At 41.3% G+C, this 16,493-nt stretch overlaps 1 protein-coding gene across 2 annotated transcripts; it reads left to right on the top strand.

Annotated features, from left to right (window-relative positions):
* The first annotated feature begins 1,353 nt into the window (after positions 1 to 1,353).
* rnf11b (ring finger protein 11b) lies at positions 1,354 to 15,615 on the top strand. 2 transcript variants are annotated; one of them, XM_005945954.2, is made up of 4 exons: positions 1,354 to 2,113; positions 11,461 to 11,630; positions 13,478 to 13,691; positions 13,883 to 15,615. In XM_005945954.2, the coding sequence occupies exons 1-3, from the start codon at positions 1,991 to 1,993 to the stop codon at positions 13,647 to 13,649; spliced, it is 465 nt and encodes a 154-aa protein (XP_005946016.1). In that variant the 5' UTR covers positions 1,354 to 1,990; the 3' UTR covers positions 13,650 to 13,691; positions 13,883 to 15,615. The 2 variants fall into 2 exon arrangements, with proteins under 2 accessions (XP_005946016.1, XP_005946015.1); XM_005945953.2 differs by having other exon boundaries at positions 1,362 to 2,113; positions 13,478 to 15,615.
* Positions 15,616 to 16,493: the final 878 nt, after the last annotated feature.

Raw genomic sequence — 16,493 nt, 5'->3', positions numbered from 1 at the left:
TGTCAGAGAGAGAGTGTTTTATTGCGCATTTTCCTTTTCCCCCTTTTTCTGAAACATATTACATCAGTGGTAGACACACGTGTATTTTGTGAGATAGCTCTCTCCGAGTTTCCCTTTGAAGAGATGATCAAATCAAAAATCTTGTTTTATTTATAGTTGCATTTTATGGCTTTTTGCACAGAGCTTTGGAAGTCAGCCAGATATGCAACCTCTCCAGAGTAAAAGAAAAAAATGCCTCTAAGACTTCCTCTAAGACATTTATATACTGTAAATGGCACCTTTTACACAAATTGTCCCGTTTTAAGAGGACAGATGAATGTGTCTTTTAGAAAGGCAGACTCCCTTCTTTTCCCCTCCTGGTGTGTGGGACGGCCTCCAGCAGTACTTGAGCTTGAACAAATGGGCCTTTCACGGCGAGCGGCAAAGTGCTGCGTGCTTGTCCGCCTGCTGCATCTTTAGTAGGTGAAGGAGCTCAGAAGCATTGCAACCACCACAGTCTTCCTGCTTCAGGATCATCTTCTGCTGCTCTTGTATATTACATGCTTGCCCAGAAACATCTATTGAAGCACTTGGATGTTGTAATCACTTCCTGTATATAGTAATCTGGTTATGGATAAATAGGGGTCACCTCTAACATGGTTGGTGGTTAGGTTATTGGAAAGGTTGCGTACTTGCAATAGTGAGTAATAAACCTGAACTCACATGTTGTCTCAAGTGTTGGAATTAGAGCAGTAGAGCACTGTTGTTTTATTCATGATTAGAGTTCGGTTTAGGATTTAAGATGGCTTGAAGTTCTTTTTTTTTAATGGTGAAGGAAATGCATTCTTATTGTTCTAACAGCAGCTGCTCTCCAGAAATTTCCCAAAACCACTCATGTTTTACTTTCAAATAACATTATTTTCATTTTTTGCTCTTTGGGTTTGCAACTGCAGTCAAATTCTAACTAATGTAGTGGCATTATCTGCATATTTTACTGGGCATGGCTACCAAAATTACGGAATGACATTCCTGTACATACTGAATGTTTCCGTTGTAATTTAACATGATGAAAAGCAACTACAAATCCAATTTTGTGTTGTCTGGTTTTTCCTTTTAGCCATTTAAGCATAACAAAACAGAGTTTACAGAGTGAAGTGGTGTTAGGTACAGAACAAAGAACTTGACTGTACATCTGTTGTCCTTATATAATCTAATCTGTTAGATAAAGTCATCTTATTTTGTTGAAGTGTGAGACTCTGGCAGTCAGGGATACGAAAACATGACTATTATAACACGTCATAATCTATCGAAAACACACAAAAGAGAATTTTTTTTAAATTATTCTAAATATTTAAATATCCAGCCGCAAGAAAAACTAAAAAGTGGGTGATCAAGTACTACTTTGTGGTCAGCAAGAGGAATAACACAAATACACTTACAAAGCTATCACAAAGGCTGTGTTTATGTTTTTAGCGAAGGGCTGCTTAAAAGAGCCTACTCAAAGAAGGTAACAGCTCATTGGTTCTTTTTCAGCGGGGCGGTGCTTTGTGTTGCTACATCACCAGCTTTCGTTGTTCGGCTGCTGTCTGCAAACTGGAAAGTCCCCTTCAGACATAGAGGTCCGCGTCAGGAAAACTGCTGTTAGCGTTGTGATTTGCGTTGAGGGGTATTGAATTTTCCTTCCCTTCGATGCGTCAATAAACACACAATTCTAGTTCGCTGTTTCAGCTCCGAATTTATTTATTTTTAGCTAAGCGATTAGATGTTCCCTTTCGAATGCTAGCTGGTGTTAGCAGGCTAGCTCTTTGTGTGGCTAGCAGCTAGCCGAGCGATGTTTTGTTGTTGTTAAACTGGGCAGCCCTCCTGTCGTCTAGGAAGGAGAATCATCAGCTGTGTATGGAAAAAACGCCCATCGACGCCTTTTTCTCCTCTCCCATTGTCTGTGAAAGTGACCCTTGAAATTAGTAAAGCGAAGACGACAGAGGGGAGAGTTTGATTGAAGAGGGAGGAGATGGGAAACTGTCTGAAATCTCCCACATCGGATGACATTTCTTTGCTACATGAATCTCAGTCGGACCGGGCCAGCTACGGAGATGGTGCTGATCCCGATCAGGAGCCACCGCCCCCCTATCAGGTAACTTTCACCAACAGTTTCAGGGAAAATGAGCTCGTAGATATGTTTTGCCATGAGCAAAATTCATGAAATACCTGAAGCGTGGACAATGTCTGATAATGTGTGACGGGCTCGGCCCAAAAACGTCTGCCTTTATGCAGCTGAAGGCAAGATCAGCTGTTTACAGATCCAACATCACCCTTGGGCGGCAGAACGACTCAGTGACCCTGTCCCTTCATAGCATTGACACTAATCCGCTTTGTTCTGTCCGATGGTCCTGCCTCTGTCCGTCAATTCCCTGAAGTCATATCTTGATTCAGGCTTCACTGATACAACAGCAGCACGGCTTGCTCATTCAGAAACTCTGAACCAAATCATTTAGGCTCATGTAAGTCAGCACATAAATCTGCCATGGCCTGTGGTACACATTAACAGTGAACTTGAAACAGAGCCCAGTTCTCCATGTGTAGGAGAATTATGACTTGGTGACTTTCATAACTTTACTGCTTCTTTTGACTAATCTCCTTCAGGGCAACAACTTTGTATGATGACCTTATTTCCTGAATTAGATCATCCAAAAACAGACCAGGCTATGCTGTAACTGTAAATATGATGCACAGTGTTACTTATCTTTCCTTTGTAATTTCTCTATAATACAGACCAGCAAGTTCAATGTTAAGAGACAGCTGGTATGTGTTATGTAAGCCTTGTCAGACAGTTTGCTGTTACTAGGTTAAGCCGTGCCTTATCTGTAGATTTAAGATAAGGATTTTTCTAAAGCATGGGAAACTAAAGGTGACATCAGGTCGGTACAGAAGGAGAGCTTGTGTTGTAGGACGCTACATAATGTAATGCTATATTCAGGCAAGCATGTTTTATTTTCATCACACTAGGGGTGAAAACCTAAAGGAGAGACTTTGCCAAGTTGTCCTAACATTTAAAAAGAAAAATTAACATCAAGGGCTTTCTAGCTGGATCTTCAAAAGTAATGTTTTTGAAATTAATGTGAAAAAAAATATATATACAAACACGAACACTGATTATTGGTGCATTATTTGAAAATCTAATTGAGCTTCATCAGGAAATCTTTAGGTAAATTTTGTTTTTTATAGATCTTCATATGAATTGGTAGAACTACAATGAATTTTGTACATTAGGTGTTAAAAACAAAAGAGGGGAATGTACAAAATAACAGAGGAGCAATTTCCATTACTTTTGCACAAAATTAATGGTTAGCACATTTGTCTAACAAGCTAAAGATCCCTGGTCTGTTTCTGGGAGAAGACCCTGTTCCCTTTTGGAGTTGCATGAAGAGCATCTGTTTCCCGCTATGGAAAGTAGCTTCCTATCAGACAACCAGAATTGGGACATGGAAACTTGGCCCAAACACATTCAACCTCTCATTTATAAGCTTTGTCGTTTCTTAGACACTGTGTCTGAGTCGGTCAATATTATATTTGGACAGGTTGAGTATTTTTCCCCTGTTCATGTCCTTGTGTGAGCTCTGTCCAGCATACACCAGTGTGTAATTAGGTCAGCGCAGTCAGCTGTGTTATCATAGATGATGAATGTTGTAATAAACCACACAATCTTTGCTAGGGGCCCTCTGGAAGAGCTCTCACTAAGCTTTCAGTGTTGTTCAGCAAGTCTGCGTGCAGTGTGTTTATACTGGCAGAGTTTCTCAAGAGGGTTAACTAACTAGTTAAAGCCTCCTTATAAAGAACTCTTTCAGAACAGCCAGCTTCTCCTTGGTGACCACAGTAATCGGCACCTTCACCACACGTTTTTTGTTCGGCATCAACACGCTTTGGGAATTTGTGGTGGAACGGGTATTAAATTCTCCCAAATGCTCCATTTAAAATTTAATTTGTTGCATTTGTGAAAGCTTTCACATGCTGCTGAGTGCAAATGTGTACTCTGGATACAGCCTGGAGGTCTGTCCTCCATACAGAGGGTGAGATTTGCAAGTCATGGTGCAAAACTTGATGCTGGCAGTGGCAACAGTGAAATCCAAAACAAGGACAATATGAGCTATAGCTGTGCTTATGCTACAAAATGAATCAGAAAGGGAAGCTTTTGTGTAGTTGTCAAATAAGCATTGACAAGGATTTATTTAATCGATGAAAAGCAATCTGTCACACTGGAACTGTTGTTGATGGCTCTAATGTAATTAAATGTTGAATTGTGTTGCCTTCTGTCATTTTCATATGTGGGCCATACTCGAGACATAACAGTCTAATCAGCACACTTTGGTTAGGATGCCCACTGAAGCCCTTAAATTGAAAAACAGGAAATGATTAATGGATTTGTTTCCAATTTAAGATTCGTTAACACTTCGTTTCTGTCTGTAGCTTAAGTTATACCTAGCCTGAGGTTTAGCCAACCTGGAAACTGTAAATAGTGCCCAAGCACATCTGTAACAAATGCAACGTTTTATAAGTGCATACCTGTCTTCAGATGTTTCCCCATCGATTCTAAACAACCCCGTGAGGTTGTCTGCATGTTAAACTGATTGGATCATGAATGCTCTGTATCCACAGACAGCAGTGATTTCCAAAGAACTGGCTCTGTCGACTGTATGGTGGCAGCCTGCATTTGGGGCTGTTGAATAACTTCATGGCTTATGAAGACAGTGCACAGATCTGACATTCACAACTCCATATGTGGACACTTCACATAGATGCTATAGAGAACCATGAAATGGTTAAGATACTATTATAATCCTTTTTCAGGGAATTTTGGTTTTCTTTTGTTTTGTTAGTTTTTATTCCGACTCCTCTCTCTCTCAAGTTACCTCTGGGGTATAATGTTGTGGCTAATTTTTGCAAAATCCTTGTAAAGAGGAATGGGGGATTCATTTTTATAATTGTTACATTACACGTACAGATGGACCCCCCCCCAAAAAAACCCCAAAACAAACAAACAACAACAAAAAACAAAACAAAGCTCAAATACCTTTAGTAAGATGTTGACCCACCACATGTCACAAGAACAAATTCACTCTATTTTAGCAATTTCACAAGTGCCTCGAGCTCTCTTGGTGGGACGTTACACATTTCCTTTAAATTACATTCCAAAAACATTGTCACTTGTACTTGACCTTTGTCAGGTGACTCAGTTAGATTTTGTTTATAAGTTTTGATCCAAAACATGCTCAGTCATTTAGTGTTTGTGTATAAAGTTATAGTTAGAAATCCAGGGATCCGGTGATCCTTGTTAGCAAACATTTGGCAATAGCGAAGAATTTAAATTTAACATGAAGAGGCTGATGGATGAGCCAGGCTAATGGAGGGGCAGACATGGGCCATGATTGAGAGGTGAGAGGAAGAGTGCTATTGGATGCACTAATCAGCGTTTATTTACAGCTGCAAGAAGGGTGTAGAATACGACATACAGGCCAAATCTCACCAGTCCCTGCTTCTCCACAGACACTCAGGCCACAGGTGAAAAATAAAAAACTTTTATCCTGCATTACATCCAACTGTAAATATTTATGAACAGCGCTAAGTGATGGAAGGCTTACACTTTGGTGTATCAGGATCTCGCCTCTGCTTTTCGTAGGTGATGTGGTTTTGTTGTCTTGATCAGGTGGTTGCCTCCAGCTAGCAGGGGAGCTGGTTCACTGCTGAGTGTGGCTGGAATGAGAGTTAACACCTCAAAGTCCATGGTTCTCAGATAGAAAAGACTGGAGTCTCCACTTTGGGTCAGGGACAAGTCAGTCCTCTAAGTGGAGGAGTTTAAGTATTTTCGGGTCTTGTTCTCGAGTGACTGGAATGGGGGATTGACGGATCGGGGTTGCATATGCAGCGATGTGGATGTGGTATCAGTCCATTGTGATGAAGAGAGCTGGACATAAAAGCAAAGCAGATGAGCTACATCCATATCCTCACCTATGGTCACAAGCAAGGTAGTGATCGGAAGAACGAGGTTGAGGATACAAACGGTGAAAATGAGCTTTCTAGGAAGAGCCTGCCCTCTTCCTTAGAATTAAGGTGAAGAGTTCAGTCATTTGTGAAGCGCTTGGAGTAGAGCCAGTTGAGGTCTTTCTGGCATCTGGCTAGGATGCCTCCTGGGTGAGGTGTTCCAGGCATTTCCTTCTGGGAGGAGGCCCCAGGTTGAACCCAGGACATGCTACAGAAATTGTGTCTCTTGGGTGTCTTAAGAACGTCCCTGTGCTCCCCCGGATGAGCTGTAGGAGGTGGTTGAGAGAGGGAGGTCTGGGTTTCTTTGTCTAGGCTGCTGCCCCTGTGACCTGACTCTGGATGAGTAGCAGAAAATGGGTGGATGCATTTTCTTGCCCTACTCCTTCCGCTGTGAGTTTCTTCATCTCTGCAACTCCTGTATACTTCCCTCATTCTTTCAACTGCCACCAGAAATAGTTATGAAGTAGTGACGCTACTGAGTCAAATTGTTTGGAGCAGTATTGGAAAAGGATACATTAAAGTATAAATTGTCCCACACCCATTAAATTTCCTTATATTTGCCTCATTTCAGATTGTTTAGGATAAGGAAATACTCCTAGTATAATATTATTTTAAAGGCCAAATGTAAGAATTTGCAGTCTGTGCTGTCACTGGCTATAGATGGGCGATGGATGGATTTAGAAAGCTAAGTAGGTGACATGAGTCCTGTGAGCCGGCCACTTAGCCTAGCATACCATTAAAATTCTTGTCAAAACAAAACGAGTCATTGTGTGTTTGCGTCAGTTGTTTTTCTAAACTGTGAAACAAAGGAGAGGGAGGTGCAGTTCAGTGTGTGTTCTTAGCATTGGGCTGTAGCTGTAAGCTTATGCCTGCGTATTTTTGTGCAGATGAGCGTATAGCAGACGGTGTGTGTGTCGACTGTGGTGATTTGGACAGCAGCTGGCGAGACAGGAGCTGACTCATCTCGGTCTGGACCACAGGAGATAAGGCACCCCTGTGTGTTTTAGAGGGGGGGGGGCGCGTGCATATGTGTGTTCACTCTTGGCTGTAACACCAGAGTATCCTGATAGAAGCAGTGACAAGTGTTTTTATTGATCACATTTAGTCTGGCCTATATTCTACTTTCAGCTTGTTTCATAGCTAAATCTTATTGGCTGAGACACTTTGCAGACTTTGAAATTTTCACTCTTTGTTGTTGGAGTTATGATCAATTTTAGTGTTTTTTGTATAAAATGATGTCAACGATCTCAGGTTTTAATTTGTCACCCATCTGTCTGCAAATCGAATACAGGTGATATTTCTGTCTTCAGTCTGTCAGCACAGGAGGGTCAAAGAGGATCGGAAACATGTCACATAAGAACCAGTCATAAAGTTTCTCCTGATGAGGTTTTAATATGCTCTCTCACTGTAGTAGATACACAAGAGGAGCACAGTCTATCAACCAGCTGCATTACTGTTGGGATGAGAGGGCTCGCCAGCAGTTTGCTTTGAACACAGTGTGCTCAGCCAGGTTGCTTTGGTGGCACTTTCTAATTGGCCTTCAAATGTGATGGAGCCGAGAAAAAATAAGAAATGAAAACTGAAAAGTATTTTTCTGAATGATTTCGGTGCATGTAATAGAATATTGTATATTTATTTATTTATTTTTGAAAGTATATTGTAATGTCCCAGACTACATTCACAAACATGCTAAGAAAGTGTGCATGTGTCGCAGTCGAGGAAAACGGGAAAAACTGTAACTTCTTCATTGTGTCCAGATAATGGTAATGAGCTGAACTTTAGGTCCTCGGCCTTAATCAAAGGTAAGGGTTACATTACTTCATTCTTACATGATGTTGATCTTTAGCCTTGTAAGGAAGGCGGCAATAAACCCCACTGGAGGAGCCTCTGATTACCTACATTTTGTCCTAATATGGTTACAGAAACATTGGGGGCGTGGAGAAAACCGCGCTGACAAGCGTGTTATTGTACTGCAGGTCAGTGACATAGACGTGGGCTTTGCCTCCAACACAGAGCTTATCACAGAGCCCTGACTCAGCTACAAGTAAATTCTTTTGTTCTCTTCACAACTTCATCCAAAAGTTTAGTTCTCATTTTCCTCGGACTGAAAACTGAGAGCCGAGCTACAAGTAATGATGATCAGATGGCTCGGGGGGTTTGATTAGTATATTACAGAGGGATAACTAATGTTCATGCAGGACTTTAAATTGTGGTACAAACTATGTGTTTAAAGTTGGGTGTCGCCAACATGACATCACCTATTAAAGCCTCAAGCTGAGTATTTTTGCCTTGAACGTGCTTGTCTTTAGAAACCAGACGTGTCAAGCTGACTGGGGCAGTTTTTGCAGAGAAACTGCTTTTTCATCCCTTTTTTACACTAATGGGGACATCATTTATAATAATTAACATCCAGGTTTTTCTTTTTCTTTTTTGGGGATGTGTTTAATATTAGTTATAATATCATCGGTGGATCAACTTCCTGCTTTGATGAGGTCATTTACCGGTGTTGGCACACTTTGAGTCTTGTCCTGTTATCGCACCACAAAACACATCCTGTGATGCTAACGCGCATCATTCGGCCCCCGTTATTGTTCTTGCTGCCGGTGTGCATGCTGCCCTGCGTTGTGTGCAAGTGTCTGCAGGTCTCGTTCAGAGATTTTGTTACTTTGCAGGGCTCAGAAGAAGAGCTAAGATTTCAGAGACTGCGAACGCTTCATGTTTCAGGTGTTGCTTCCCTTACAGCTTGATGCAGGATGCAGATAGTCCCCCCCCAGCTGATTTCTTTCGGAAACCTTCCACTTATTGTGTGCATCTGCTTCACCTACTTGCTACCATCACCTTGATTCCCGCTCACCATTAGCAGCCTGAGCCTGGCAGGCTGACAGTCGCGGCTGTAGCTGCTGTGTGCTTGGCTCAGCAACCTACAGCATGCTTGGCAGAGAGAACCAAGGTCCACCCCCCTCATTAGTTCCCCTTTCACCCTTTTGGTACCACTGAGGTCACTTAATAAACAGTTGTCAGCCCAGCTGACATATGACAACAATTACACTGCTGACCATTGCACAGTTGAGGACCCTAAACACACACAGTGCAGCTGCTGCTCCCCCCCCCTCCCCAAGAGGCCCCGTCTGCAGCTTTTATTATCGCTGCCTGGCTTTTAGAGTTGGCTAAAAAAAATGGCTGTCAGAGTAGGAACAGACAGCCTCGACTGCTAAAATTATGCTGACTCATGGGTTAAATGTTGCTGAGAGACTGAGAGGCTAGCTAGCATCTCCATCTGTCCCATTAAAACTCTTTAGCTTTAAAAGATAGCATTTCAAACAAATTAAAAAGTAGACTGCTTGTGTGTGTCTGTGTGTTACCTCTCATGCTTAAACACAAAACAAAAAAGCAATCTCGCCCCTGAAGGTACAGTTACAATACCTTTGACACTTCTTTGACTTCTTACAGAGGCCTTTTCCAGGCATCATCTGTTTAATCGAATATGTTGTCGTCCACTTTCCAGCTGTGGTTTTAATTGGGTGGACTACATATGAAAAGAAATAGACAGCACAGTGGGCAATGTCATTAAGAAAGTCATGAAGCATGAAGGACAAAACTGTGAAACCCGTAGAAACCACAGCTTTGTATGATACCAATCGTGGTTTGTTTGATTCACATTGTGACAGAAAGACACTACACTACCCACAATCCTGAATTTAAACAGCGATATTCCTGATTGGTGGAGATCGCTGTTACCATGCAAATGTCAGAAACTGGTAGAGCGGTGATTGAGGTCAGGAACAACTGTACAGTACTGATAACTAAGCTATCATTTACATACACACACACAACACGAACTACAAAATCTCTTTCTGTTCAGTTTTAACAACACTGCAGCAATAAAAAGGATTTTCAGAGGTTTTTTTGTTTTGTTTTAGTTTTTGATCCTGAACACATTTTGTTCTGGCCGTGATTTGCTTTGTGGCTGGTTGGTTTGGTTTAAAGCTTGAAAGTCTTTATATAAATATTTTCTGAAATATTGTGTTGTCAGGATAAACTCAGAGCTGAGTAAGAAGGCTGCACGGTTATGCTGCGTTTCAGATACCTCAGAGTTCAGGAGTGTTGTCACTCTGAACCTGGCACATTCAGATGGCTAACTCGGGTCTGCTCCGAGCTTCTAATGGTGAATTTATGGTACTGTGGTTGTGTCTGTTTGTGGAGGTATTCAGGTATGCTGAGGGTTTCTCAGTCTACACAAACGTGATTGTGTGCAGCTCGTAGTTTGATGTGACTGACGCTGGAACAGGAAATGAAGTAACATCACTGTCAGAAAATAACATTATATTACACTGTAAGGACAGTCAGAATACAGTGCATGCTTTGGTGTGACGATATTGTGCCTCTCATGTTTGCTTTGACTCTTTAATACTGAAACCCGTTCACTTTGACTCGCTGTTACTTTGATGACACATTAATCTTTCACTTATGTGGTTTTCCAGGCCAGTGTTTAAAAAAACCAAAGACAAGAAAAGAAACCCATCCCAGACATAATGACAGACTTTTCATTTCACACTTCTCTCGACTGAGGCTGCTTTGATGTTTGAGTCAGAAAATTATTGAGCTAGAAATATGAGCTGCTTTAAATTGGCATTAAAAAAACTGTTAATGCTCAAAACCCAAATGGGTTTGTTTCCTGCTGGGATCCTTATTTGTTAGGCAAATGTGCATCAGTTAGAAATACTGTTAAATAAATAAAGTTACTTTTAATGACGTGAACTAGAACAACAGTAAGATTTCCCATCGCATGTTGGTATGGGCTGCAGTGGCTTATGGGTGTGGGGAAACACTACAATCTACTGCCTGAAATCATTAGCTTACAGCATGTCTAGACATCCAGGCCTAATAGACTGCTTTAGATACTGACGATGGATACTGTGAGGATGTGAGTCTTATTTTGGGCCGGCTTCTCGACACTGACAGTTATATATTAGGAGACTTTGTTGGATTGTGAGATTGTTGCACTCGAGTACTTTGATTTTGTGGAGGACTAAAGCGAATGAACCAGTCTGCTTGTTAAGCTCTGAGGGATTTTATGTGATAAGCCTCATCAGTGTTGTACTGGCAGAGTTTATTTTTATGTCCCGGCTCACATAATAAGTTTGTGCCATAATCAGGAGTTTTTCTTCTTTCTTTTTGAAAGTGAGAAGGCCCAAATCTTCCTTTGTTAAAGTAAATCCAGCACAGATATAGCCTGCTGAGAGATTCGGTGACGATATCCTCTCAAACAATACTTTTCTTTTCTTTTTTTTTTAAAGGCCAACTTTGAGGTGTATTTTTCAGACGTTTGTACTTAGTGTTTCTCATCAATTCTTCCCCTGCCACAGCTTTCATGTTACAGATTTTGTAAAGTAGACTTACTCAACAATGTTAAGCCTCTTTATGTTGTCTCTTTCCTTTCTGCAGGAGCAAATCCATGTGCCTGTCTACCATCCGACGCCCAGCCAAACCCGACTGGTCACTCAGCTGACCGAAGAGGAGCAGATCCGAATCGCTCAACGCATCGGGCTTATCCAGCACCTCCCAAAGGGCGTGTATGACCCGGGAAGGGATGGATCCGAGAAGAAGATCAGAGAGTGAGTAGAAGCTCTGAGTGGGCAAACACGAATACTGCTTCACTGCAGAATTCAAGAGTTACATACGTTTCAAACAGGAGTTTATTCACTGAGTTACTGCTTGGTTTTCCACACAGCTTCATGTTGGCACATTCCAGTAAAATTCAGAATATAATAAATTCTTGTTATTAGCATGAAAACATTGCTTTGATACAGAGATGTGTAGTTACAGTACAGCACAAACCTTGATATTTTTGGGGGGAGCCGCCCACTTTGATTTTAGGTGGGTTGGATGAGTAAAACTCTCCTTTCTGTCTGTGCAAAGGAGTTTTTTTCTGTCATTGGTTAGTGCAGCAGTCAAATTACAGCAACGCTGGGAGAGAGCGAGAGGAAGTCATGCAGCGAGTGGTTGTGGGTTGGACTCAAATCTGGCCGCTGCATTCCAGCTGTGTGGCATGTGGTCGCCTTAGTTAAAGTGGCACCCAGTGTAAAGAAGTCTTACTACACATTTAGATATCTGAATATGATAACTGCAATTTCAACAGTATGTCTCTGTTTTTCTACGTGATAAAGAAATGCGTCTATAGTAAACTAAATAAGCCTGTCAGCGCGAGTATTTAAATTGTAAGAATACGTGTAAAATGACAGAACGCGCTCTCATTGCCCAGACTGTCCTGTAATTATTATCAGGGGCAGTTCCAGTTTCAAACTTTTAGGGGGGCTCAGCTGCCAATCATAATCTCAGCAGTGCCTTGTAATTAATATTAATGCAATGTGCTGTTTGCAACTGTAATCAGCCCTTTTGACATTTGCAAACCTCAATTCAGTTGGATAAACATTAGTTTTACCTTCAAAAGCAACATAATTACCGTATTTTTTGGACCATAAGGCGCACTGTCAATTTTTGAGGAAATTAAAGGATTTTAAGTGTGCCTTAGTCTGAAAAATACAGCAGTTGGATGACCTATTGTAGCGTCTAAGAACAGACACTGCAGTAGATCCTCTCTCTCCATCCTCCTCACTTGACTAGAAACTAGAAAATGACAAAGATATAATCTTATAATAATTATTATAAGAGCATCGACAACAGTACAGCACACTGCTTAGTTATCTCGAATGAATGAATGAATCAGTGAATGTGGGTGAAACAGAAGCTGCAGCTTTATCATTTTTGGTGAATTTGATCACATGTCCACTCTTACCTGTTTCCTTTTGCTCTCTGTCCTCCTCTGTCTTTGTGCCGTCACCCAAAAGTTATATGTTACAGTGAATAAAAGGCATAAACCGATCATTATCAGTTCATAGCAATATTCAAACTGAATCCAGGCTGCTGCGGGACATGGACAGGTTGACATTTTGACTTGCGGTCACCTGGATCTGGAGCTCTGTCAACTTCAGGTCCCAAAGTCAAACAAACACTGAGAGTTTAAACTGAGTAAAGTCTTTCATCTTTAATAAAATGATCAGCGTTGCTGCTTTACCAGGTGTAACAATGAAGTTTAACATCCAGGCATCCATGAAAACAGGATTTATTACATTTAACTGAGTTAGAAGTTAGCAGGAAGTTAGCTCGCTAGCTTCCACCTGATATAGCATGTTCTGACTGAGAGATGAATCTTTTAGATCAAATGTTTTGAATTAAATAATTATTTTTTTATCTCAAAAATGTCATATTATTTATTCTGCATTTTATTTTATTCCAAATTCCAGGGATGTGCCTTTAAATTAAGAAGTAATCATTTATCATAGTTGAAGGTCTGTCTGTGTATTTTTTATTTTTTACTTGTTTTGTTATTTCCTGTGTAGTTGTGCTGTTCAACCAGTGACTAGTGTGTTTTTAATAAGACAAATGTTGTTCACCATTGCAGGTGTGTCATCTGTATGATGGACTTTGTCTACGGAGACCCGATCCGGTTCCTGCCCTGCATGCACATCTACCACATGGACTGTATCGATGACTGGCTGATGAGATCCTTCACCTGCCCCTCGTGCATGGAGCCTGTGGATGCTGCACTGCTTTCCTCCTACGAGACCAACTGACACGAAACCCCTTTGGACTAAACCGGACACGCACAAACACATGTATACGCTCACACAAACACGGACATGAATTATGCATAAAAATGAAAATACACACAACACTTCCATCTTTGCTGTATCCTGGATTAGTAAGATGGCGATTATAAAAGCAGTGATTATGTTAAAGATGTACAATGAATTCTGTGTGGGTGTACGTAAGTGTTTGTCTATTTGTGTGTGCACAATTTCCTCAGTTGGCCTGCTGGACAGGATTACATCTGGGAAAGGACTGGAAGAATGAAGGGTTTTTTGTGGTATGGACAAGCAGGACTGAGGAAAGACGACAGAGGGCGGTGGAATGCACAGGGGCGTTGTAACGGGACATCGAAGGCAATGGATGGTGGATTCATCGTTACGGTTCAGAAACTTTATCAAGGTCTGGTTTTAAATTTGCGATACACGCACCTTCTTCCTTAACTTTGGGTGCGGTGATTGGAATGAGCCTGAGAGAGACTGCAGGACTGCTCACACCTGATTACTGTAACGCCACGCTGCAGGACGGAGGAGAGAGGACTTCCGAATCCTTCAGAAATGCTGCCATATGCCTCTCTGTCAAAACTGCTGCAGAAGAACTGTTGCAGAAACAGATATGTGATTTTAAGACTGCCAGAGATGGACATCAGACTTTGGACTGCTAACTTACGATTTATTCTGCACACGTACCAGAGGCCTGTTCTCAGACGGGCCTTGAGTCGTCTCTGTACAGACGTTTCCTGAGAAAAATGAGATCAGTAGCTCGGTGGATTCACTGTCCGGTGACTTTGTGAAATCTGTTTGTTTTGTCAGGCAGCATAAGGGCTCTGTTAACCAGTGTTTACCACCAACACAGACATGACTAAAGGAAGTGCAGTGTGTGCTGATGTAATGGGCTGTGGTAGAGTTTTGTTGTTAAGGTCTTGACTTCTTATTCAGTGAGATGTCACATTATTGGCCAAAGCACAAGTAAACCAGTTAACAAACCATAAATACACACGAGACATTTGCACTTCCTAATCAGACCTGAGACAAGAGGACCACATGCAGTTGTAATTATGTGAATGTAAAGTATCTGATTTGCTTTATGTGCATCCTCTTTACCACTGCAGTTATTTGTAATGAAAGCCACTGTCTCTGTGGAGCGGGAGCAGAGTACTTAATTTATTATAGAAATTAACCAAACTACTGAATTAATTCCAAGGATTGTGTCCCTGTTCTTTGTGCTGAAGACAAAATTAAAACGTAGACAAGGTTGGGCTTTTTTAATGTGCTTGGAAAATCAACTTCCTGTCCTCCAAAACAGGCGGTGAAAGAGTGTGATGTGGTCATAATGATGGAGTATGCAGTTATGTTTGGTTTCAGTTTAAAAATGTTCGGTTTCTATGCATTTGTATTCTCATTTTCTTGGCATCGAGTTGAGTCCTCTGTACAGGATTTCTTTGCCGCATTATAAAATGTCCATTGCCCAAGTCACCAGGTTTACAATAAAAGCACAAAGAAGTACAACATTTTCTTTGATAGTGTCCTTCCCCAGCTAACGTTAGCATGTGAGTGAGTCTGTAAATGTAAATCCTGCAGAAAATGGTTGATATTTAAGCTCCCCTTGCATACAGATCTCTGTGATCTGTGAATGCTTTTCAAGGACCTTTTGTGTTTTGCGAAATTTGGTGGGTGGGCAGGTCGGTGGCTTAGTTTTTGCACAGTACTGTCATGTACGTAACTCTTTGTTCTAAATTGTCCATCATTAAGGTGGAGCTCCATGGCCTTAGGTTACACATAAGTGAAGGGTTGATATCTGTTGCTAAAATGTGAGCACAGGTGGTAATAGGCAGACTGCAAATGCTGCTGCTGAGCTGTCAGACATTGTACATGTCATGTAATGAAGACTACAGGAGGTGTATCAGAAAATGTCCCAGTACATTGTCACAAACTAATAAATGAACTGTGTGTGTATCGTGGTTCTTTGGTTTCCTCCTGGCTCTTAAGCACGTTTCGATCTGCGGCTCCTTGCAGTGGAAAAGCAGATGACACATATCCTCTGGTTTCAGTATGAACTCGATCACACCCAAGTGCAGCTGACCAATAACTGTGGTTATAAATGTGCCATCGTAACTCATTCAGCTTCCGTTTTCCACCAACACTAGTCTGGTCTGGAACCATAGTTCATGTTTCCTGATTCAACACTGGCAGCAGCTCCAGTGCCATGAAAAAGTATTTGCTGCCTCCTTGGTCGCAGTTTTTTTTTTTTTTTTTTTTTTTTTTTTTTTTGCACGTTTCACACAAATTCTTCAGATTAGGTTACAAAATGCATTTATTAGGGCAAAAAAGCTTTCCAACTCTCCTGAGCCTTATCTGAAAAAGTAATTGCACCATTTTGTTTAATGATGTATTAACTGTAATTAACTGCATTTGTTTCTGGAAGATGAGTTCAATTTCACTAGCCACACACAGTACATTATCCACAAATGGGTAAAACCTAGAATGGTGACGAACATTCTCAGGAGTGGCGTAACAAACATGAGCCAAGAATGCAATGACAGGCCACAAAACACCCCAGAACAACATAGAACTGTGGGTCTCACTTCCTTCAGTTAAAGGTTATGATTTAATAATAGGAAGTGGGCTGGGCAAAAATGGCACTCATGGCCGAACTCGAAGGAAAAAAAGAACAAAAAGGCTGACCTAACATTTGCCAAAAGCCGCCATGATGATTCCCGAGACCTTCAGGAAAATATTCTATCCGATTGTTCAGTCTGACGTCACTAGCCGTGTCTGGGCCTAAACTCCGCTGCAGGTCCATATATCAAACGATCACTGTGGCATTACTGA

Source organism: Haplochromis burtoni, unplaced genomic scaffold, assembly GCF_018398535.1.
Source record: "Haplochromis burtoni strain Fernald_Lab_line unplaced genomic scaffold, NCSU_Asbu1 Contig_466, whole genome shotgun sequence".
NCBI lineage: Eukaryota > Metazoa > Chordata > Actinopteri > Cichliformes > Cichlidae > Haplochromis > Haplochromis burtoni.
Note: the sequence above shows the minus strand (reverse complement) of the source record. Positions and strands in the feature narration are given on the sequence as shown.